Below are 26,107 nucleotides of genomic sequence, written 5' to 3'. Positions count from 1 at the left end.
TATGGTATCATGCAAATATTGTGATACAGATTCCCAATACTTCTGTAACTCCAGACAATTATCTGCAGCTTCAAAAATGAGTACGCATGTGCACACAAATATCCAAGCCATTCATATTACCAAAAATGTTACATACCCTTTGTATCTTGGAATAATTCTGAAGGCTTTCATTTGATTTTAGAAAATCAGATGTCTCTATTTTAGAGCTTGTGGTACAGTGCAAAGTAAACACAACTAATGAGAGTCCCAAATATTCTAATAAGCCAGAAGGTAATATTGCTTTCTCTCTGAAAAAGGTCATTCACTTTTTAACAATTTTTATACATGGTATATTTCACATGAAATAGAGGGTCAATTATCCTTTTCGATTTCCAGTTAAATGTTTAAAATATAACCAAATATTTAATTTAATAAGATATAATAAATTAATATCTTGAAACAATGTTTTCTAAAAAAATGGTCAGCCCTGATATTTCTGATGATTGTTTTAATCTAAGTGAAATAAAATGCTAATTCAACATGCAAGAACTGTGGATGCATTTTATGTGAATTAATGTGTTAATCTTGCTGAAATTATGAAAGTATGAAAATAAATCCAGGCAAAGAACCTTTAAAGAACCTTTATTCCAGTCATTCCATTCTATAATTCCGTAGCATATTCAGAAACAGAACATGATTAAAAAGAATATGGCTGAATTCATATGACCATATTAAGGACTGGCTGATATCAAGAACAATTAGAACCATTTCAGAACTGAGGCGTTCCATAAGTTTTCAAATGACATTCTGAACACAATGCACAACTTATAACAATTCCAATTATCACTTACTATAATGCAAACTACCATTCAAATATTGAGTTGCTTGAAAACAATCAACATGGAAGTCAACCATGTTTTAATAAAACTAAATATCCAGTCATATTCCACAGCAGTAACACATTAACAAGTTTAGAAAATTTTATTCTGACATCTCTGGATATATACTAAATATTTTTTCACTCTTGATGAAAAGATCAAAAACAATATGTCCTTTTCCTTTATGAAAGAAATAAAAATCTATTAAAATAATAACTGTGCATAAAATCTAGTTTTACGTACTTTAAACATCTTTTTCTTTACATAAATTAAAAATAAATAAAATTCTTTGCACCAAATTCCATTCTATTTTATATCAGAATTCTCACCCACTTACCATTGTACTTTATTGTACCTTCAGCAAAATAAAATTGAAAAAATTCAAATACAGCAAATGAAAAAAAAAAGTTGACTATTACTTTTATAGTTAGTGGTTCTAATTTATGTACATGACACTATGGCAGAACCAAAACTAAAGATGTTTTGATACGTATGTGGGGAAAACAGTTGTATATATACAGATGTACAGTACAGTTAATAAAATGAATCTCAAAAAATATATTTTGATTTATTTTTAAGAAATATAGGTCAATGTTTAAGGCAGGTTAAATATTGACTATGGTATTTTTAAGTGACTTTGTTGCTGCAGTATGTTTGACAAAAGAGAAAAAAATCCTTTCATTTCAGTGCAGAACACAAAGATTTACAGTTCTCTGCCTAAAACAGTAGCAAATTGTTTCAAGATTTCCACATGCAAGACTGAGAGATATATATTAAGTAACAACAACAAAAAATAAATCCTGAGATAATTCCAGTAGTATAACAAAACTAAATGTACTTACTTGGCCTCAGCAAAACCAAACTTAAGATCCCAAATTTTATTTTTTATTTATTTATTAATTACATATGTAGATTTAAATCATTAGAAAGACCTTATATAATTTTACAGTTTTCAAAAATATACCCTTTATGGCCTTTATAAATATACAGTTGGCAAATCACAGTTTAGTAGTTAAAAGAAAAAAAAAAACAATCACTGAAGATGCAGCCCTTCAGTAGTGTCACATTTAGTTGCATAGTTAAGCAGCCAGGCCACCGGTCGCCGTGGAAACAGGGGTGCCACAGCATCATGATAAAGACGGGGCCCAGTGTCTTTCCCACATTCATGCCAACTGCTGTGTGATGGTTCTGTAAGCCGTGGAAAGGGGACCTGCGGCCCCAGGCTCACACGAGAGTCTTCTGGTCATAGAGCTGCAGGTCCAAGCGCACCCACACCTCTCCCGTCGGCACCTCGTGAAGCAGCAAGCGCCTGGTCGCGGCTCCCTTGTTCTCCAGCTCTTTTTTGATTGTCGCCACCGGAACCTCAGTACGCCCCAGGAAGTCTGTTAGGACAGCAGAGTGAGCTGTAACCGAACATCCTGATTGTGCTGCTCAAAAGTTTCTCTTGAGTGAAAATGTTGCAGGCAAAATAGAATATAGATATATTTTTACATAAAATGGCAAAATCGATGCAGTAGGAATACATGGGATGATAAATCCTGACTCTGAGGTAACTTTAGTATTACAGAATTAAAATGTAATGTGTTGTGCAGAACTATAGATTCTTACAATAGAAGGCTTACCATCTGGAGAAAACTGATCCCTTCCAAAGATGGTTATGCAAAGCACATCTTGATAAAGGTCCTTGATAAAAAAATGGCAGTTAAAGTTCCATTTGGGATTCGAGGTGTCATTTATTGTCCTTGTTGTAAAACACTGGACTCCCATGGTTACTTCACAGTATGAGTTACTCCTTCCTGCAAAGTGAGAACAAAGGTCATTAAAATCTATTATTTTGAGGATCAGAAATTATCTTTTGGAAACATCTTGGTTTTCAGAAATAACCCTAAAATCAGCACTGTTTTTGATTGTTTAAGGAACTGCCCTAAAATCAATCACTAATTATTTTGCAAATACAATTCTGTAAAATACAATAGCTTTGTTATTCTTCTTAAAAAAATAAACGTCAAGAGGTACATTGCCCTGAAAGAAAAGTGATCACATGAAATCCATAGAATGTTACACAGTACACTCTCAGGAGTCTCTTTCATGCCATTGTACAAGAAAACAAAACAAAAAAATACAATTAAAAAGCAAAAAAAATGGAACTTGTTTTTCTGCATATACTGCATGTACTGTATTTAGCTGTCTTTGGACTAGGAGGCAAGTAAACATGGAAGAAAGCACTGATGATCTAAAGATATTTCTAACAATTTCAAGTTAATTCAACTAGCTTCACATAAATCATTGGGACCACCATATTAAAGAATAAACAGCATCCAGAATAATGGACTACAGTATGAATACAGGAGCAGACATAGTGGTAAGAAAACAATAACCGTGAAGAAGCAGAGGAGAGGACAGAAGTAAAATAAAAAAGAAGGCAGGTAGAACATCATCAATCATCACCACCATCTTTCATCAACTCCAAAGATGCGAGTGAGAGATCTTTTCTAAACAGATTGGGAAGCAGATTCTGTCTAGGTAATCTGAGCATTATGACAAGAGAGTATTTTTCAGGCTAAACATGTCTCCCCTATTTTCATGAATGACAGAACAGGGAAATGGGCTCTCATTCACTTGTGGACATGTACAGTATGTTTTAAAGAGAAAGATTTACTCCAAGGTATTATCCATTTAAGTCATGGGTGTTATCCATTTTTATTTTGATGCATGTTATCTCTTCTTAGCCTGTGAAATTGTTATTGTGGCATGATTAGATTATACTGTAGGTGCAGAATCCTGGAACTTGTTAGGTTCTAGGACTCTGAAACACATAGATCATACTGTACATATCTGTGTATAGTGTGATTGCCTAGTTGTGTTAATTACTAACTACTAATGTTAGCAAACATTTGTTTTGTCCAGGTTTGAATCTGATTATTACTTTAACATCACAAGTGTTCTACAGAATAAATGGATATGTGGCATAATTTCAGTATACGTGCTGCCGAAGCAAGCACTGGATATGCACATAACACTCATTTGTTTTCCAGTCCGGTACATTAGTTACAATATTGTTTCCCTTAATTTCCTCAGATGTGCCATATATTATAGGCAGCAAAGTTAAAGAGTGGTTAAGGCTCTGGGCTTGTAAGTGGAAGGTTTTGGGTTCAAAACCAAGGTAGAGTTCCTTGGCATCTTTAAGGAATATACTCCATGCAAAATGCTTCCTTAAAATGCTCAACTGTTTAAATGGGTACAAATGCATTGCTTTTGATAAAGGTGACCGTCATGCAACTGCAATATTGAAGCAAACATTCAGCCAACATTCCTCACCATTTGGTTTGCTGGATTTCAGTTCGGATGCTTCAAGAATAGTTACCAGTAATCGACCGATTCCACTGGCTTTTTGAGAGCGTGCTGTAAACAGAGGATGCAGGAATTACAGACTGAATAAGAACAGATGCTATCAACATTCCCCTCCATTGGTAAAGAGACCTTACACTGAGCCCTGACTGATCTTTTAAGTACTATCACAGACTAACCTGATGATTGCAGTATACCATCATAATAGTAATTAGATAATCCAATTCTTATTGTATATTAAGGCAGATCATGTATGACCTGAAATATTACGAACCCATGACCTGCTTTCTCGTGCTTTGAGACTGCTGCTACAGTACATGCAAATCTGCAGCCACATTTGACTAGAAGTATACAATCCAGAAAGGCTGGTATGTTATGGTTTTACCTTGGTAAGCTTTCTCCCTTTTCTTCTTTTCTGTGTCTAAGAAGTGTTCGGATGCAGCTTTAATTTTCTGAACCCAGGCCGTCCTAGGAATATATGTGAAACAAGAAGGGAAACATGTTGCTTTGAGAGAAATGAAAATGTGAAATCAAATTACTTTCGAATATCATTTTCAAGTTTGGGTGAATGTGAAAAAAACTTGAGCATGTTTTAGGCCCAGTTCTAGAAATCACTATTCTAAGATCAGTATACTGTATGCAGGGTACCCCCAAAAGGCTTTAAAATCAAATAAGTAATTGAACAGACATATAATTGTTTAATTTACAAAATATGCTTATTTACTGTAAACTGCATTATCTTAAGAATGCTCAGAATTTCATTTTTGTGCAGTGCTTGCAGTTCCAAGATTATGCTAGCCTTAGTCATTCATTTTATTGTACTTGCATTTTTGAATAACGCCAAATTGATTGTATCCTTTGTAGTTAGGCGTAATGTCAATATTTCTATGCACTGTAAGTCACCTTGGTTAAGGAAGTCAGCTCAACATATCCATCATCAACAACAGTAATAATAAAATACAAAACTCGATGTCTTTAGGTACAACACTTAGTATTTGTTTTTCAGGCCCCAGATGCAGATAGTGTCACTATTTTGCCAGAAGCTAGAGAATCAGAAACTGAAATTTTGCACTGTTAGAAAGCACTTTAAAATGTGCTCTACGAAAAATAAACCAACAAGTGAATACTCTATCAACAGCTGACAAAACCTTTAGCTCAAAGATGAATTTCTGTCATTTTCTGAAACTGCAGAAGGCTATAGTCAAAACCTGAGATTAAATGGAAAAAGTTAAAGTAATACATTTTCACTGACTTTTTGGCAGATAAACTTATTCTGGGAGTAAAACAGTATTTGAGAAGCATCTAAAGCTTTGAAAAGCATCTACTAAACTGGACATGAAGCCTGTATCATTGGCTTTTTTGGATTCACCTTTCATTAATGTTTTCAGTCCTCAGGGTGTACACACGGTCAATGTGTGAGATGTGAAATACTGGTTCATCACTGGAGGGGTCAGAGGGCAGCTTCACAAGCACTTCATTTAGAAACACAGGCTAAGAGGGAATACACCAGAAAATCAGTGTATCAGTTTACAAAAACACTTGCATAAGAAAGTTTTAGGAAGGCTTTATAAGAAAGAATAAAAAACTAAATCCAAATTAAACATTTCTTAGTTTAAGAAACCAGAAATAGAGGATTAATGCAGTACCATTCAGTTTGGGGTACTTATACCATATTAAAATGTTTTATAAAAAGTAATGTATTTACAGTATGCTAATAATCTGCATTTCCTAAATGTTGATGTCTTCAATGCAAATCCCGTCTTTATTTAACAAAATAATGCAAACGTGTACTGTAAAAAATAAACTGTTATTAAATGTCATGACCCTTTGAAAAGGAACGTTTTATAAAAAATGTAGACACTGAATGTAATGGAAGTAACAAATACAGTACTAGAATAAACTATCATTGGTTCAGCTAACAACACTGGAGTTTCATTCCCTTTAGATCACGTCCCGATGCTTCTCACGTTTCCCAACTTTCATATAAAATAACGCAGCCAAAAACATAAAAATGTCTGAAAGTGAACTTACACTCTTGTACATTTTGAATTGGCTGTTGGACTTGGGACTGAAAACCTTTTCCACCCCAGATGAAGTGAACTGCTTGACCATGTAGGTGAGCAGGAGGAAATCGTTGAACAGGAATCCATACAGCTCCTTGTTACTCTTGGTTTTGTACAGTTTACCACTGTGAAGCAGTTTTCGGGGTCCCAGGCAGTTCGTAAGGGAGTTGAAGACTAAATGCTGAGTGAAATGGCAACAAAACACAGAGATTTCAATGAAGGTTTTATACTTTGTCTTTCTGCCTGAAAAAAGGCAAAGCACCATCATTTTAATAGCTAACCAATTATTTTAGATTCGTTCCAGAACAGTAAGCAAGTACTGAATGCACAGATCTCAAAAGACACCACTAAGGATCACATTTACATCATGTCCGATTCATCGTTACACAAACTAAATAATCTTTTTTGCGTAAAAGCGTCTTCTTGGAATTGGAAATTTGCCATTTGTAGGTGGGTCCAAATAGAATAACACTGTTTTGCTTTAATGATTAATAAAGTGATAACAGATTTCCTTGTCATTATCAACTGTAAATAACCCTGAAGTCAGATCAGAGTGCGAATTTAATCTTGTGGTAAACTTGATGTTGTCCTTCTGGCAAAGCCTAAAATAAGGAACAAGTCAAGGTTTCCATGCTGAAAAGAGAAGAAAAGAAAAACAACATTTGAGCTGTGAATTCTTCTTCGGGTGTGGCTCCTTTTCAGCATGGAATAAACCTTTACTTGTTCCTGTGTAGCCAACACATGCTGACACAGCTACTGTACCTACTTGAACTACTATAGTGTAAAATAGCTATACAACAGACGTAACAATCAATTTTAAACTGGTAGCATAGAACCATCAGTTGTTTTTTTCACGTGTATTGATGGGTTTTAAAGCAAGCACAAAGAAAAAACATTGAGGTGATCAGCTATCAGTTTTTCTCTGCCGAAGCTGAGGTACACTGTAGTAGAGATTGATTTGGGCTTGTTTCTGTACTGCTGTCTCACCTCCGTGATCCCTTCACATTGCACATGTGTCTGGATCCACTCCAGGCGGTCAGAGTTCTCCTTCTCTCTCACACCTTCGTTGACCTGAGAGCACAGCTCCTCTGCCTTCTCCAAAGCTTCCCGGAGATGACTGTGGTCAGGGTGGCTTTCTGGAGTGCTCTCCAAAATCTGGTCAGACAAAAAGCAAAGGCTTGAAGTGGACAATAAATCCTCACTGTTCCTCCGCTGACAACCTGCACTCATCATTAGAAATGAAAAAATAGTGGTAGTTTGCCTTCTGAGTAGGAAAAAGTTTATTCGTAGGTGATGCCACAATTATTTGCATTATTAGTTTGGGACCCTTTCGGCAAGAGATGATAAAACGCAACAGTATGAAATATGATTGACCTCATTCAGCACATTAATTGGATTGATGTTTGCACTCTGGCTTGTATAAATCAGTTACATCTGCTGCTTGGTTAATGTACTGTATGGGGAAAACCATGACACTAAAGTACAAATCAATCTTGAGTCACTCCCTGTACTAGAAGGGTTTCATCAGTGTGGCAAAACTGCAGTGAAATGAACAGAACTAAACTTCAACATTTTTTACCTCCCTTTTAAGAAATCAATAGAAATACTTGGTTAAATCTATTTTTTAGACTAAAAAAGGCAAACAATTATGAGTTTGCTCCATAAACAGAAAACATTTACAAATAGTAATACCTAATCTGAATCCTATAACTCTTACATTTTTAATTAAGAGTGGATAGCGGGTGATTCTTTGCATGGGTTTCAGAAGAAAGCTGGAGAGAGGCATCCCTTTACACCGGTTATCTGTGGCAAATCTCTGTATAATATGGGAAAGATAAAAATGAAAGAAAATCAATATCAGTTCAACAGGTTACATCACCTCAATGCCTGTGCCCAATCTCAATTATAAGACAACTTAGTTCTTAGGCTACCTAGATAGGTAAGTCATGCAAGTGCTTCACAGCCAGTCATGAATGGTCGATTAATCAAAATGACTCCAAACACTTTTAATCAATATCTAAAATCTACACACCTCGTTTTTCTTAGATAAACAGATAAACAGAGTCAGCAATAATTACTGCCGTTTATATACAAACATGGAATAAAGATAATAATAATGCTTTAGAATTCTGCATGATAGAGACACCATTTCTTTCAGTGTTTTGACAGTTTTAAACCACATTTACATTCAAACACTCCAAAGGTTACCATATTTACACCCTACTTAAACACTCTATATAGCCAGTGTTCTATGACATGTATAACTGCAGATAACTGACATTATTGACATTGAAAAACAACTCTGAAAAAAGGTATCAAATCTGTTCCAGATGCAGCTTCAGATTTTTAAATGACCTAACTTCTTCTCTTTTTCCAAAAGCTCACCTTAAGAGACTCCTTGAAGTCTGGCTCCTGGTCAGTCTTTTGCTGGAGGAGAGCCGCTCCGTTGAGCTGACAGCTACAAAAGCGGATGTAGGCCTGCATATGGGCAAGCTCAGAGGCCAGGATGTCTCCTATCATCTGAACTGGCATCTTCTCACCCCCCGTCTTCTTCCGCACTCGCAGGGCCCTGATGGACACACATTGCTGGTTGAGCTCCCCCACAACTGAGTCAAACTACTTTTTCCTATGTATATTCTGTAAAATGACAGAAGACCTTGAACAACGGGTGTACGAACACAACACTCACTTTAGCAGCTTAGTATTTGAGGTAATGAGCTCATTCCAGTTCACAAAAATCATTGACATCTCGTTCTCTGTAAGCATTCCAGACTCTGCCATAGGTTTATGAAAGACCTGAAAAAAGCACAAGAGACTTTGCTTTAAAGCAAAAGAAGTTGTTTACAAATAACTACAAAAGAAGAATTGGGACTTAATTCATTCTGAAGTGGTTGAAGGATATTGCTCCATATATATTTCGATGCCTTTATTTTACCAGGTACTGTAAGTCAGTTGTGAGGAAATTCTCATTTCCAATGGCAAACTGGAGACCTGTTTAAACTGTAGGACATTTAGTGGAGTGATCTGAGTGAAGTTCATTGAGAGTACAACAGGAGCATCCTACTAGGAATCTGACCCCCATGACCCAGTTAGGAATTATAATCCCCTAACCACTTCTCCAAGAGATAACATTTCTGAGATTACTGCCTTCATAAAGGGAAGAGACAATTCTGTTAAATGAACTTTCTTATACATATAGACCCTTCTGTGTTGCTTCTTGTTGTACCTCCAATACAAGCTGAAGGTCATCCATGTATCGCTCTTCAGTCGCAATGAGCTCGTGGATATAACCCTGCCGCTTCCTTTCCAGGGGTGACATAGTGTCGAGGCTCATCAGGTCAGCACACCCTGTAAGAAGAGATACAGACACATCAGTGCAAACAGGTTGTAAAAAACTTTAAATAGAGATCACAGACTTTTAAATACTGCACTAATAGTATTAACAGGCTGAGACGCTTAAGACATTAAAAAGTAGATCAAATGTACATCAAAAGTCTATTTGTATTCCAGTGCATCTCTTGCGGTACCACAGTACAAATGTTTTCTAGCCCAGTCTTTTAGCATTTAATACAAACATTTAGAGCTGTGCACTACACTACTGTATACAGGAATAATTTATACATCGAAAAGCAAAAATCCATTAAAGAGGCTTACCTATGGGTGAAAGACCCACACTTCAGCTGGTTGCTGCAACACCTTTGTACCAATTCCTCTAGTATTTTCAAAGACTGCCCATAACCCCCACCACCATAATATGTATCCCCTTTGAATATAACAAACCCTAATATATAGTAGGCAAAAAGTATTTTAAATAATATTTAAGAAATAACATACATCATGCAAGGCACACACAAATGGATATGCAAAACAATAAGGAAACAATAGTCTAGCTGATAAGCACCATTCCTTTATGCACCTTCCTTCATGCACTTCCACAGACATGCAAGAACAAAATGAACATTGAAGAGGAAGATATGATAACTCAGCTCCTGAGTTATCCTGAACCTGAGCTTCAAGGTAACTTGCCTCTATATTGATAAAGAAACCTTTCTCAATATAATAAAGGTTTCTAATTACACATGACATTTTTGTAAGTAAAAATAGCATGTTTACAGAAAAGCAACCAATAAAAGCATAGTTACATAAACAGAGATGCAGGTAGTAACTGTGGATTGGGTAGCAAGGGAGTTCCTATGTATGAGAGGTGGTCTGACAAAGAAATGTCCTGTGTGCTTAGTTCTTCAGGAACATTGCAGGACTTAAGAAACAAAAATAAATTAACAAGCTGTCCACGGGCTGTCACATAGGTAAGAAAAAAACACACACATTGTGAACTGGTCTTAAGGAGTCTGCCTCTCATTCTTGCATTCATTCATTAAGGATATCTTTTCTACTTTTTCAGTTTTTGAAAGTTTCTTCACATGCATTTACATTCTAGCTTTTTGACATGTTTTGACACCATCACCTATGAGCTTTTTTCTGTTTCCTGAATAATTCTTTGTACTACTGTATGCATTTACTATTGACAGTGATCTCTGCTGTCTCTGTGACACACTTTAGTCTGTGTGAATATGACCCCACCACAGAAAACTGACATGTATCAATACATCATGTTTCCCAGTTTTATACTACAAACTGTACTCATGTTCAAATATTTCATTAAAATTAATAACAGGTTATGATGGATAGGTTTCCTAAGTTTGACGGTACACTCTTAACTTCTCTTGAAAGCATTTTCTTTTCTCACTCTATTTAATTGCTTAAAATTGATAAATGTATTTCTATTAAGTGCATGTCCTTTTTTGTTTTTCTTTTTCCATTCTTCGTTTTTCCTGTTGCATTCTTACTTGCCATTCTATCATACTGTTCTATCAACAATGGCTCTGAAATGGCTCCCAAAGGCAAAATGTCATAAGGAAATTTACTTGACAGCCACCCCAGGGGTGGGGTGACTCTAAACTGTTAAGAGTTGGAGTGGTTAACCTTGGTTATTAAGAGCCAAGCGGTTAGCCCAGCAGTTTCCCAGAGGTATGGGACATTCCTAAATCAGAAATTTGTAACGGCTTTCTTAATTGAACCAATTAACTTACTAAATTGATCAAAACTCATAGATTTTTAGATTTTAGTCTTTATAAATTTATAATGTAATAGTTATCTATAAAAACAGCTAGATCGCAGCACTCTAGGATCAAGATTGAACTCCTTTTATTAATTATTATATTAGTTATGATTTAGACTAGGGTGTGAGGCAGTCAGTGATAGAGAACTACTGTATTTAACTATTTAAAGAAATATCAATATGGATTCACAAAATACTTTTTACCTGAAATTAAATTATTTTGAAATACTGTGAGGTATAGGTATGGACTATAATAACTGAAATATTCTGTTTTGATTTAAAATGATAAATGTGAGTTTTCAGATACTAAAAGAAATACTATTATAATAATACAGACTAGATTTCTTAGATGCTTCAAACTACCATTGTATTTACTAAATATACAAACACTACTTCTCAACGTCTTGAAAACAACTGTTTTGTACAGAAGGGTGGGAGATGTGGATTTTCTTATTCTTTGTTTAATAATAATAATAATTGCTTACACTTATATAGCGCTTTTCTGGACACTCCATTCAAAGCACTTTACAGGTAATGGGGACTCCCTTCCACCACCACCAATGTGCAGCCCCACCTGGATGATGAGACGGCAGCCATAGTGCGCCAGAACGCTAACCACACATCAGTTATTAGTGGGGAGGAGAACAGAGTGATGTAGCCAATTCATAGAGGGGGAATTTTAGGAGGCCATGATTGGTAAGGGCCAATTGGAAATTTGGCCAGGACACCAGGGTTACACCCCTACTCTTTTCGAGAAGCGCCCTGGGATTTTTAATGACCACAGAGAGTCAGGACCTCAGTTTTACGTCTCATCCGAAGGACGGCGCCTGTTTACAGTATAGTGTCCCCGTCACTATACTGGGGCATTAGGACCCACATAGACCGCAGGGTGAGCACCCCCTGCTGGCCCCACTAACACCTCTTCCAGCAGCAACCTTAGTTTTTCCCAGGAGGTCTCCCATCCAGGTACTGACCAGGCTCACACCTGCTTAGCTTCAGTGGGTTGCCAGTTGTGAGTTGTTTAGTATGATTTTTTTCGTAACCCCCTTCTACTTTAACTACTGGAAACATAAAGAATATGTGATAAGGAACCCATGATTTTCATCATAGCACAAAAAAAACACTAAACTCCAAAAGGCTCCACATGTTTTAAATCAAGCCTTTATTTCTGTTATTCATCATAGGTATTTCTCTATATAAATGAGGCACATTTTGAAAATGTATAAACATGTGTTGAGCTTAAAATAAAAATGCTAAGAACACCACCCATGTTTTTTAGATAAAAGCAAGAACCCCTTCTAATAATTGCATAGTGACATTAAATATTAATGTAACATTTTAATACATGAAAAACAAATCATGTTTAAAAAGCTGCCAGCAAACTGTATCCCTCTATGAATGGTTAAAAAACTACACTCTGATGCTGGCAATAGTTAAAGCAGCCACCACAAAACTGAAGCAAAATAATGTATATGTATATATAACTATATCAATATATAAAGAGAAGAAAATAAACACAATGTCTCGACTGTAGAGCCTTCTTCAGGTGTGAGCCTTCTGAAGAAGGCTCCACAGCCGAAACATTGTGTTTCTTTCCTTTTCTTTTCAGCATGGTACAAACCCTTTACTTGTTCCTTTGTAGCCTACACATGTTGACGCAGCTACCTACTTGAACTATATCAGTATGATTAGTATTAGCTGTGGAATTTGTGCCCATGTCTTGCAATTTCTGTTTTTTGTGATTTGTAAGACATTTTTTTAGAATTCAGACTCTTATTGTTATTATTAAGTTGCAAACACCACATTTCATAATGCAGGTATTAAAGGTATAGTAGTTCAGCTGTAATCAAACACATATTACAACAAAATATATGGGAATCAGCCTACCAATTAAGGATCAGTAGCTTCAGAATTTGAATTTTATTTATGCAAACGGATCTACGGAATTTCCTTTCACCCTTGAAACTGTGCACTTCATGCAATACAAAGAGGCTAGGTGAGCAGAAATACCTTTCATTTGTAACCTTTCTTATGTTACCGTCTTACTGTATATATGTTTTTTACCTTCTTATACTTCAAACCTTGCTACAAATGTCCAAAACAAGCTCTTGCATTTAAAAAGGAAACTAGATTCCTCTAACAATAGGAGGGTGTTTGGATTCACTGTATAAAAGAAAGGAGGAACTGAAAGAGAAGGGGCTTATATAGTACTAATAGTAATATAGTACTCAGTGGTGGTTGAAGTTAATACCTGACTTAGCAGGAGTATAAACCCTATGTGAAAAAAACACAGAATTCAAATATGGAGGGCAGAGGGACTACAATACCATTTTGTGACATATAACTTAGTTTCAAGAAAATGGGATTTAACTCACTGCATGGCAAAATTCAATCTAATGATTAACCTAGCTGCATGTAGCTAAGTAACACATTTATGCTTGTGTTATAGTTGATATAGCTTAACCTGTCAATGCTGCCATTGTTTATAAAATTGCAAATGGGCAATAATGCAAAAATCAAATTAAAGCATCTCATAATATTTGTTGTTTTTTATTATGCCCTCAAAAATAAACAAAAATCAATGTGTATTCCATATTTTCAAGAGATCTTGATACTGCACTTATATTACAACTTGCATGCCGATGTGGTTAAAAGAGTGTTTATTCATACTGCACACAAGGGCAGTATATGCATGCATCCATAGAACAAAATTCCATAATACTCTTGAAAAAACATTTAAGCTATTTGTTTTCTTGAGCTTTTTCTTGCTTTCTAAAGAGGAGAAATAACTTAAGTGAATACTGTAACACTGTGTGTTTTGATACTGAAAAGTGGCTGAAAACAGTTTTCCCAGTTTATTAAACCTCTGTTCAAAGATACTGTTGCTAAAACTGTGGAGTGCCACTCTTTCACCTATGCAATAGTATTTATTTTTATTTACTGGTATTTGTATTTACCGCTAGTGTAAATAGTGTAAGTGTCACTGTAATTGATACAGTGCAACTGAAATTGACTCCTGCTGGTGCTATTCAAGACTGCTGTCATTCTGGATAATTTTCAGGCTGCAGATACTGTATAGACCACCTACTGAATATCTAACAACTAAACTCCTATACCTTACACCTGAAACCACTATTCAGGAAATACTGAACTCACAGGTAATCTATAATGTGTGTCCCGTACAGTGAAAAGCATTTAATGGAAACATATATTGAAACGAACTCAAAAAAGACTCAGAAATAGCAGATTGTATATATCATCACTACTACAGAAATCCAAAGGATAACACAGATAAAAAAAAAACAAAAAACGTTGTGGGTTTTTGTGTGACCACATGCCCACCACCAGACAGAATAAACAAAGCAAAATGAATTATGTGAGCAAACCAGACCCAGTAAAAAAAAAAGTAGGGAGGAAGGACAGAGGATAGCGAAACAGACGTGAAAGCCACAGAAAGACCCACTATCCGTCCCTTCTGCCTACATTAACAGAAACCACTTTACATGAGAGCAAAGAGGCAATTCCATATGTCCTTATCTAAAAAATCTAGGTTAGATAGCTGTTTTTCCTCTTTGATAAATGCCAATTACTTTCATGCAATACTCTGCTACTGAAGAAAGAGCATATTAATTACAGATAAACACACTGCAATGTGAAATCTGAAGCATCTGCCCTCATATAAAGACTAGTAACTGTTCAAAAAAACAAAGCAACACACAAAAAACAACTGTCTTGCCCCAATCATATCATGCTATGAACATTAAGCCATTAAACCAAACTAAAATTCCTAAAGGCAACAATCGCAGAAGAAGCACTGATCATGGCTCTCTACTCAGCATCCACCATGTGGTTAAGCTGGGATAGTGGGTCTCTTTGAGAGGCTTTCGTACGTGGAGAGGAAGGCAACATTACGGTCCTATAAAAAATGAAGGAAAAAAGCAAAAACAGAGAGGGAAGGAAACACAGAATGTAAGGAGTATGGAAGGATACAGATGGCAGACATTTAGGTCTACTGCTGAATATGCAGCACAACTACATAAAATATTCTGTAACTGTTCCAAATACAAATTAAATTAGTGAATTATTTTCTTTAGTTCAGAAAGGGGGCTGTCCTTAGCAGAAAGAGCAGAACATTCCCTAGCACGATAAAAGAGTACTTCCACAAATCTTGGAAGAAACATTTTCAAAATCACAGCATTTAGGTGTTTGTCAGACACAAGAACAGCAGCCTTGCAAAAGTATTAGTATATGAAGGAATCAAGGAGTGCAAGAAGTGAAACGGTTAGTGCAGAAGTTCTTTGTGCGGTTCTTTGGCACAGCCTGAGCTTTGAGGTCAGTCAAATTGAACCAGTGACAGCAAGCACATTTCCAAGAGACTGCATACTGTACGTTTGTAGAAAAAGAAACCTGGACAACTGCTCTGGAGCTGTTCTGGGACCACAGAGGTCACTAGACCTTCTCTGTCAGAGCAGAGAATCAGGAATCCCATGTGATTTCAAGTTAAGTACTTGCCCGTACAAGTACTTTCACAGCAAGGGTACTGAAGGAGACATTAAATAAAGTGCTGCCCATGTACCAGGAGAGGACTATTCATGGGGAGGACTGACATGTAGACATGTAAACAGAGAGCACTTGGTCACAGACATTTTTGAGCTGTGGCAAATAAATGAGACTCATACTTTAAAAGGCAGTGTAATGGCACAGGAGAGATCACAGAGCATTACAGTAATCTTTCCAAAAAGGTCGGTGTGACTGTTCAATTATAGACAGAAGCTGTTCCTTCACCAATCACTCTATAGTTTGCATCAGATAATCAAACTTCTTGTATTTATGGATAATGATCTTTGATCTCTATAATCTACAAAATCTGAGCCAATATGTTCAAACACTACACCAGAGCAAAGGAAAAAATAGCCAAGATAATAAGAATCCCGTGGAAACATTCTATAGCTGATCACTGTCTAAGAGGCTATAGAAGACAATCCTGCAAGAATGTATCAACTTCTTGTTTGGGAATCATGCTATCTTGTTGTCAGGTACATGCAGCAGCTGAGAGTGACCATGAACCCTGTCAAAGAGAGGTCTCACACTTCCAAACATACAAAAAGCAGTGGCCCTTTATTGTTTTTAGTTTTATTTCATTTTCTTGAACATGTTTTAACATTTGGCTCAAATCTTGATCATTTTAATTGGGTAGTTTGATTCCTTATTCTCCGAAGACCCATTAAGTATGGATATTAAGTATGGATATACTGTATTCTTTGGTGACATTTTATTTCAAAGAGGTACAGTCCATATGCAGTCAGATGGAAGTGACCATTTTCCACTGTTTGGATTATTTCCCTTCACAACAGAAATAAGCTTCACTGTTTTAATTTCACTTTTTCTTATACTTGACTCATTATTAAGGCAGATATCAGTTCTATGTGAAACAATGTTTTTACAAGTAATGCACTGCTTTAAATATACGCTTTTGCTGCAGGACCATGACAAAAAAAACAAACAAACGAACAAGGACAGAAACAATTTCTTCATGAGTTGATCAGTGTTATTCTCATATGTTCAGGGACGTTTAAGCAAACAGCTTTTAAGTTCTTCCCTTTTTAAAAACGTAAATGTGTTTAATAGCTAATGAAAATTCAGGTTGACTGTACATTTACCCTACAAATGCTAAAAATGTGAAAATATTTATTTCTCAAGGTGTAGATTTCTCTTTGTGGTTCCCAAACCTACAGAAAACGAAATTCTAAGCATTACTTAATTGCTGAAAACCTGCGATTAACAAACATGATAGACCTATGCTGCAGATGCTGCTGTGCACTTCAAAACACAATCCTAGTTATCACCCTGGGTTTCAATACAGTAAAATGAATAGCCTTTGGCTTTCCTATGTTGTTCTTGAGGTTCACTTTGCATTGAAAGGTTATTAAACATTTCACTTACATTGCTGACTGGGGTCTGAATCTGTTGTCATCTTCACATAATTTGTTGGAAACAGCCCTGTGATGCCATTGTATTCTCCCTTCCACCAATCAGCGTTGTCCTTGTTGAGCACGTTGATGATCTGACCCTTGGAGAAGCTCATCTCATCCTCATTCGCTGCTTTATAGTCGTACATGGCAATGACCTGGCAAACTGTGTCAAAATAAAAAGACTTAAAACAGGATAATGCAAATATGGGATATAATAAAGAATATGTATTAAATAAATACACACACTTATTTTGAATACCAAGAGCTGTTCGCACATTTTACTCGGAATCAGAATCACAACCAAGGGATTTCACAACAAGTTAATACACTAAAGACACACCAATTGTGAAGATGTACAAAAAGGTCAGAATAAAGCTTATCTGAAAAACATAAGAACAGTTACAAAAGAGAGGAGGATATCAGATCCATAGCTACTAACTACCATACCTAGCCTGTTTGGCTAATGATCTCATTCAACCTTTTCTTGTAAGGAACAAGGGTTTTGATTTTGACATCATGGCCGGGGAGCTTGTTCCAGACTCTTGTTCTCAGTTTTATTAGTTGGATTACCAGTGTCAGTCAGAAGAGCTTTCTAACTGATATGCCATTCCCTGTTTGATTGGCTACTTATACTTTTCCCTTTTATTTGTTAACATAAGACCTTTTAAACGCAGTCAATTCTCCCTCATGTAGATATTCTTACTTGGGGCTGGGGCTGGAGTTGTCTTGCCACTGCTTGGGCCCAAAATCTTCACATGATTTGCAGGAAACCATCCTTTTTGGCGTTTTTTCCCTCTTGCCTGAGAATAAAAAAATAAACTGTATAACATTACCTTCAAGAAAAATAATTTTAGAGAATGCATTTTGTAATTCCCATATGCAATTATTTTTTAAGGATGTGTTTCCTTTTTTTAATTTTGAGCACATCTGACATTATTCTAACAATGATTCCATTTAGGAGGTCCTATGTACAACATCTCCAATACAGGATGATACTGTACCAATGCTGCAAATGGCTGCATTTATATATATATATATTTGGTCTATATCGTCAGCTGACTTGAAACTGTAACTCTGCAAGCAGTGGTCACTGTTTCAAGTTTGCCATGAAACAGTGTCCCCGAATGTCCATCTGTAAGGCATTGTAAAGCCTGTAGCAGGACAAATGACTAATGGAGGAGAACATATAGCTCCCTTTTTCTTGTGTATTACAGGGGTTGTAGCTGCACTTTCAGTTGTTTCAAAAATAGAAAAAAAACAAAAAGCAACCAGTGCTTACAGCTATCTGACTGTGTTTAACCTACCTCACACGTTAACCAGCTGAACATGAGCTGGATTTTAAAAAACAAGGGACTGCATGTAACTAACCTGCAGCTCCCCAAGCCACCATTCTGAAGAGTTTTTACTGAGGATGAGGATAAGCTGGTTAGGGGCTAAGCTGAGCTGCTCCGTGCCTGTCGCTGTATATGCTGAGGTCACCTGGGCAATCTCTGGAAACCACAAACACAAAACACTCACTGCAAGAGATCCAGTTTCAGATCTGCACATGGAAACCATGCATGTGCTTTTAATACAACATTGCAGAATATAATGTATATTGTCTCTCAATAAAAGGGTGAGTAAGCATTTTTACAAATACCTTAACCACATCGTGCAGCATTAAGTCATGTAAGCGTTTTCAGCACAAGATAACTACTAATTTTCTCACGTGTATCAAACATCCAAATTCTGTTCAAAACATCTGGAACATCAGCAAGTATCTTTTCTTGTTCTTCAAAAAACACCCTAATCGGGTGTTCTCAACACATCAATGAGAACTAAGTGATACTGTATGTGGTCATCTGTGTAAGCCAAGGGGTACACAATACTATTTAACCTGGTATCTCTACTCACAAGGTGTTCAAACAACAAAAGTTCATTCAATTTGAAATTTGAAATTGTAAAGGAAACTTGTAAATAACTGATGAGCAATAATATGACACTACTGTATTATGTATTGGTACTGGAAAAGTGAGAAGGTTTTACTAAGAGTATATCACTGACAAACAGCTCTCTATTGTCCACTCATCATCTTCCTGGATAAAAAAGTACAACAGGCTAAAACACTAACAGAATTCCTCTGATCCATGTGAATATCACAAACAATTTACTTGTAACACACTGGAATCCATGCACTTTATAATTGCTGTTTCTCATTTCAATAAAAGACAACAACAAAATCACACAATCTAACCCTTTCAACAATTTCTGGATTTGCAGTTACTGTGGATATTCCCCCATATTCATATTGAACTCAACCAGACTATTGTACTGTACATGACCATGGCAACTTAAGAACAGGAGGCTGTGGGCTGTTATCCCTTTACAGTTTTTAGAATACATGTGAACCTAGTAACACTGACACACTGGGAATTTACCTGGCTTTTTGCCCGATGCCCCAGTTCTACCAGCAACACCTGAATTCTGAAAATAAAATGACAAGACAAGAACAGGAAAATTCAACAACGTGTTGATTAGACTCCAGATTTTGTCCCTATGCCTTTACAGTAGGGTTTTAATACTGTAGAATTTCCGAATTGTAAATGTGGATTATAAAACGCAACTGATGAAAAAAATGAAAACTGTCCAATTGCACTACTTTAAAAATGCTGGGGGGGCTCAAATGTATAAAACAGACTGCTGATACTCCAGAAACTGATCATTTGAGGAGCTGCTTTAATGTAACTCTTCTTTTTCAGTCACAAAAACATCAGCAAGAAAACACAATAAATGCGTATTCTTTTTTAATCCTAACACTCTGAACTCTAACACTCATGGTAAAAATATCTTATTTAATTACTTCTACATAATTTTACATTATTTAAGAAAAGAAAAAATCACTAATTACAATTCTGTTGCGTTGGGGGTAATGGTGGTGGCGCTCATGATTTTGTTGATACTTTCAATCCATTGCATATCACATTTCTGACTTTTTTCTAATACTTTCATGAACATACTTGTGACATTGTACTTGTGATATTAGCATCCATTGTCATAAATTTGTAAAACACGGTAAACACGAACATGTCAACATGATTCCTTTCCAGCCTGCTTCTATATATGGTTGTATAAGAATGTATGTACTTCTGTTGGTGTTACCGATTATGTGCTTTCCTCCTTCATCCACAGCCTGCTGGCCATAAATCATGTGATGACAACCTGGGACTCAGGAATGAGGTCAGCAATGTATTTATTTCTCTGGTGACTGAAATGCAGTACTCACTTGGGCGATGCAAAGCAGCCAATATGCACCAGCAAACGCACTACACAATAGATCAGGAAAACTGAATGCCAGACAGCGAAAGATCAGTGAGAAATGCATTTGGACACTGGGGTTAACAACCCTACTCTTAGAAACAGTGATATGGGATTGACCAATTTGTTGAATCACACCTCCGGTTACTATGCTGGGGTATTACTCTTGAAAATTCTGGTCCAGTGGTAAGAGTCTTATTTGTCTACCAACACCACTTGCAGCAAAAACATGGTTTTCCTTGGATGTCTCCCATCCACGTACTGTAGTGACCAGGTTCAGCCCTGATTAACTCCTGAAATCTGATTAAATCAGGCAACAAGGTGGTAACATGACAAAGTGACAGAACTTCAAAGTAATCCAATCGTACTATGAAAATGACACTCCGGACTGAACTTTCAATCATATAAAGAAAACAAAAAAAATTATATTCAAAATTAAACTACAGATCTATGATAACAAATGCCTACGAAAAAATATAAAAGTTTTTTTACATCAGTCTCCTTTGGCTTGACATAGTTTGAGGGGAAAAGTCCGCTTCTGTCGCCAATGCACCCTTTCCACCATTCCCCTTCCCTCTCTGTCACCAGGATTGTGTCTCCTTCACAGAAGGTCAAGTCTCCGGGCTCTGGACTCTCATATGTATAAAGGGCCACATACTCTGTAAAAGGAAATAAAACAATAACTGAATCTTTTTATATAAAGTAATACAGTTATTCCTCTCAAATACAGTCTGATTATTAATCACGATCAGCACTGTCCATATTATGTCTCGCTGCCTGGTTATTAAAAACACCATCAGACCAGAGACTTCCATATAATCCAATACACTACAGTCAGGCAGAAGGGCGTTGACAATATCCAAACACGATAAGATAAACACGATGAAATTTTCCATCTCAAACATTAACTGCATTCAAAAAATATCTTGGAGGTTAACATACAGTACATGTAATTTTATTTTACTGACTGCATATAAGTTTACACAAAAAATGGACTTTTACCTTCATGTTGAGTCAGGTCTGTTGGCATCTCAAAACCTTCGACACAGGCATAAATAGGTCTATAAAGAAAGAAATCAGAAAAACATTAGAATGGTTTCCTGGTATCTAATGCACACATGATTTTATTATTTCATAACAGTAAGATAAATAATAAGTTATAATAAAGAACTTACTCATTTTGTGCATCAGAAGCATTCAGCACTTTCACATAATCTTTAGGGAACCAACCCTGGACTCCATTAAGCTCCCCAAGCCACCAGTTCTCCTGCTGTTCTGTCACTGTTATGATATCGTCTTTAGAGAAATTCAAGTGATTGTCAGTCTTTGCAGTCCAGGAGCAGAGAGCCTGGGCCTGAAAGTTAGTAACTACCTAAACACAGGGAGGGGAAAACAAATATAGCAATAAACACTAAAGGTCTAATAAATTGGTTGTGCAAAAAGAGGAAACCTGATTTTGGTTTCACTTGAGTTTAAATTGAAAAAAGAAAACATATAATATATATCAAAGTAGTTCAGGTGGGTAGCTGCGTCAGCATGCGTAGTCTGCAAAGGAACAAGTAATAGGTTTATTCCATGCTGAAAAGAGAAGAGAGAAAACACGTTTCAGCTGTGAAGCTTTCTTCAGGTGTGAGCCTTCAGGTATATATTATATATATATAAAATACATAATCAAATTTTAGTTGAAATAGTAACAAGATTATTGATGAGAATGTCATCCTAACTAAGTCACAGAGGAAAATTAGTCTCTAGGAAAATTGGTCTTCTGCATTTTGTTCCAATCTGAAAATTGTTCATTTTAGTTTAATCAGATTGTCAGGTCTTTTCTCACTGTTGCGCAGGTATTCATGTAAAATGTTTCCAACCAATGCACTACAGTCAGGCAGAAGGGAGCTGGTTGTTTGCCTTGTGCTGACTGTGCATTTTGTAGTGTTACAGTTGGTTCACACTGGGCAAACAACTCAGATAGATTCTACAAGCAATATATACTTAATGTTCCTTTTTATGCACTATATCATGGACTGGCATTTTATTTAAAGAAGCGCAGACTGACAACCCTAATATGCCAGGCCTCCTTATTGACACCTGACAAAGGCCCAACATTTAAAACACTGTGTTTCTCCTATCTATTTTTAAGTGTGGAATTAACCTGTACTTGTTCCTTTGTAGGCAGAACAAGCTGACACAGGTCCCCACTTGAACATCTCCCTACTGATAAGTTGCAAATTGGACCTCAGCACAAGGAAATCACATTGGACAGCAAAAATATAGTACACAGTAATCTTCACTCCGCCAACTACTGTACTGCACACCGCCTACTGTACACCCAAAACAAGACTTACCCAGCACTAACTATCACCACAAGTGCCTTTATACACCTATTGTAGCAGTCTAAATTAACCACATGTGAAATTGTGTCTCTTAGCCCTCCACCAATGAACTAATTAAACAAATACTGCATCTCATGCGAACCTACTATATAGACAGACGATAGAGGCCTTTAAGGCTAGGCACCTGTAACTGCTTTCCCTACTACAGCTGGCCTCCCAAACCCACATGAGAGCACTCGTAATCAAATATACACTGAAAGGCAATGCACAGATCACTCCCTAATACCTGACCATTTGTCATCCTGTATTTAACACTTAACATGCAATTGAGGGATAGAGAACAATCCAAAGCAACTTAATAGGGAAACCTGCTGCAAAGCACACACTAGGAAACGAAAGCAGACATACTGTGTACACAAATACAAGCTGAAAAGCTAAATTAATCCCTGCCGCCTCCCTCTGAAAGCTTCTGTGCCACTTAGGCTCTCAACTACTTTCATAAGACCAAATTTGAAATAACACTTAAAACTCAGACAAAATGTTTTTAAAACATTTGAAAATAACCCATTCTTAAAACAACGCCCAGTCCTGGTAAATATAGCTCAATGAAGTAAAGGCCTGAGGCTGAAGGAGAAAGATGATAACATCAGGGTCATGAGAACCGTAGCTGAGAAACTTTGAGAAGATTTTTTTTAAAACTATTTTAAGATTCTGTTCACATTTCAATTGTGAACTTTCTTACAAACTTGTTCAGACTTCAGAGAATGTTCTCTGCTTTCTTCAGTACACTCATGAGGTACAGGAATAAGAAAGTTGGAAGAAGGTGAGCATGCTTCTCCTTCATGCTTACCCGTCCACGATCAGCTGACGAAGAGCCCGGAGAGTGGGTCGGAGTGAAAGCAGAGTTCTGTCCCACCACGCCAGATACTAGCTTCTGCTGGGAACCGGCTTCCTCCTCAGATTTGCTTGATAGACAAAAAAGAGGACACCTGTTATTTCTCCTCTTAACATCAAGGGCTTGAAAGGCAGTGCAAAAAAAAAAGCTTTGTAATGAGCTTCATTACACACAAATGATAAGAAAAATTAGTGTAGCCTTGCACTAGCAGATATTTGAAACATCTTTTGATGTATCATGGTACGTTGAATTAACAAACAAAACTAACTTAACCTAGTTTGCATAATCTTCAAACAGCCTCAGTATCTGAAGCATGCTGAGCATCAAAATAAAATAACTGCAACACATTCACAAGGTTATTATCGGGAAAATGACAACCGTTTTTGTAGGTGGTGTGCTTACAGTTTATTGAACAGGCATGACACAGGTAAATTCATTATGCTGATGTATATTTGTCAGTGACAGGGTCTATCATGAAATTAACAGTAGATATTCGTCTTGCAATAAAGCCGTTGTTACACAAGCAGCAAGAGGATGTTCTTTAATCTGTGAAATATTGACACATCACAATGAACCCCCCAGGAAGTGGGGTGGGTGAGGTCCCAGTACTTAATGTAGCATCATGCAGTAAGGTTGCCATCAATCAATTCTAAAGAATTCTGTAGACACTACACTCTCCTGGTTTAAAATCACACTTGGACCAACCCACAGAGTGTTCTGCATTTTACCAGTCTGCATATCATCGCCACACTCACTGATGTCCACCAGGGTGGTCTACATAAAACTTATTTATTGCTAATGAACATATTAGGCACCATCAATATCATGGAACCTGTGGCAATGTAATAACACGTGGGCAGACATGAACCAATCTCTGGACCCTGGTGCTATTATCACTCTGCACAAACTATCTGTCATTCAACCAATTATACAGTGATATGACCATTTAAAAATAACTTAATCAAATAATAATACAGTTCATTTATACAACACCTTTCACTGCTCAATATGAATCTCAATGTGCTTCACATAAAAAAGCTAATGGAGAATTCAAGGAACGTAAAATTTACTAATAAGGGAAAAGGTAGGTAAACAATTTACAGTATACTACTGAAAGTTGATAGGCTTTCTTGTAACGTAGGGTTTACGATCTCTTTTAAACCTCTGTTTAAGAACTTGAAAAAAGAACAAGGTCCACACATCAGTCTGTTTGCATGCTTGCTATTTAAAAAAAAACTCCTGAAGAAACCAGCATACCCAGAGAAGACTGAGGTAGAAGAAATGGCGGAGTTCTGAGGCAGTGTGTCCTGTTTGGCGACGGAGGGTGTTTCATTATTACTTGGCTTTTCCACATAGCTTTCTGGAAACCATCCTGTACGTCCCTGGTGACTGCCATAGAGCCAGCCTGGCTCCCCCTTAGTTGTCTCATCAACCTGTAGGATTATTCATTTGGGAAGGTTTATTAATATCAGCATTAGCATTTCCCAGGTGTCTTATTATCCACACATACGTTAAGTGTAGCAGGGATTTAAAAAGAATATACTTTTTAACGATCATACAGTAAGCTTATTTAAAAATATAACCAGTGTATGTGTCTTTATAGTACATAAAATATAATACAAAGTTACTTATTTCTCTTAGTTGCCACAATTCTCTTTTACTGCAACAAATAACTTTAAGGCACAGCACATGACTCCCCCAAACAATTCCAAGTATAGATGTTAAGACCAGATTTTTAATGCATAGAAATATTTTTTCCTTGATTCATACAACAACGTAAAGGGGCAAAAATACTTTTTGTGTAACAATAGATTATGAAAAATGAAAAGTGAAAATCTCATTAACTGAGATAACACCCGAATCAATACTTCGTAGAAGCACCTTTTGCGGCAATTACAGCATTGAGTCTTCTTGGTTATGGCTTCCAGCCCTGTATATCTGTATATTGGGGATTTCTGACTATTCTTCTTTGCAGATTTGCAAGACCTGTCAAGCTGGGAACGGCTCACTTGTAACATTAGCTATATATTTGAGGTTGTTGTCCTGTTGGACATGTGGATCTTCAATACAATCTAAGGTCTCTTTCTGACTGAAGCAGGTTTTATCAAGGATAAGACTGTTATTTGTCAGTTTTCTCTATCCTGAAAAGTGCAGCATTCCCTGCCCCAAAAAGCAGCCCCATAAGATGATGCCAACACCATGCTTCATAACTGGAATAGTGTAACATAG

The 26,107-nt window shown here is 36.6% G+C and overlaps 1 protein-coding gene across 4 annotated transcripts in view; it reads right to left on the bottom strand.

The window, feature by feature from the left end:
* Positions 1 to 605: 605 nt before the first annotated feature.
* The window catches only part of itsn2b (intersectin 2b), an 88,425-nt gene continuing 62,923 nt past the window's right edge, over positions 606 to 26,107 (bottom strand). For all 4 annotated transcript variants that reach the window (XM_088626260.1, XM_088626259.1, XM_088626263.1 and 1 more), the window contains 20 exons: positions 25,136 to 25,311; positions 23,834 to 23,948; positions 21,829 to 22,025; positions 21,656 to 21,714; positions 21,146 to 21,312; positions 19,777 to 19,822; positions 18,728 to 18,849; positions 18,063 to 18,159; positions 17,331 to 17,522; positions 9,495 to 9,616; positions 8,958 to 9,064; positions 8,654 to 8,837; positions 7,986 to 8,084; positions 7,256 to 7,423; positions 6,237 to 6,449; positions 5,575 to 5,696; positions 4,591 to 4,673; positions 4,176 to 4,259; positions 2,480 to 2,653; positions 606 to 2,239 (listed from right to left, as the gene is read on the bottom strand). In XM_088626260.1, coding sequence (XP_088482386.1) covers positions 2,082 to 2,239; positions 2,480 to 2,653; positions 4,176 to 4,259; positions 4,591 to 4,673; positions 5,575 to 5,696; positions 6,237 to 6,449; positions 7,256 to 7,423; positions 7,986 to 8,084; positions 8,654 to 8,837; positions 8,958 to 9,064; positions 9,495 to 9,616; positions 17,331 to 17,522; positions 18,063 to 18,159; positions 18,728 to 18,849; positions 19,777 to 19,822; positions 21,146 to 21,312; positions 21,656 to 21,714; positions 21,829 to 22,025; positions 23,834 to 23,948; positions 25,136 to 25,311 — 2,685 coding nt within the window. In that variant the 3' untranslated portion in view covers positions 606 to 2,081. The remainder of the gene's footprint in view (positions 2,240 to 2,479; positions 2,654 to 4,175; positions 4,260 to 4,590; positions 4,674 to 5,574; positions 5,697 to 6,236; positions 6,450 to 7,255; positions 7,424 to 7,985; positions 8,085 to 8,653; positions 8,838 to 8,957; positions 9,065 to 9,494; positions 9,617 to 17,330; positions 17,523 to 18,062; positions 18,160 to 18,727; positions 18,850 to 19,776; positions 19,823 to 21,145; positions 21,313 to 21,655; positions 21,715 to 21,828; positions 22,026 to 23,833; positions 23,949 to 25,135; positions 25,312 to 26,107) is intronic.

The sequence above is a fragment of the Lepisosteus platostomus genome, chromosome 3 (assembly GCF_059453375.1).
Source record: "Lepisosteus platostomus isolate fLepPlt1 chromosome 3, fLepPlt1.hap1, whole genome shotgun sequence".
NCBI lineage: Eukaryota > Metazoa > Chordata > Actinopteri > Semionotiformes > Lepisosteidae > Lepisosteus > Lepisosteus platostomus.
Note: the sequence above shows the minus strand (reverse complement) of the source record. Positions and strands in the feature narration are given on the sequence as shown.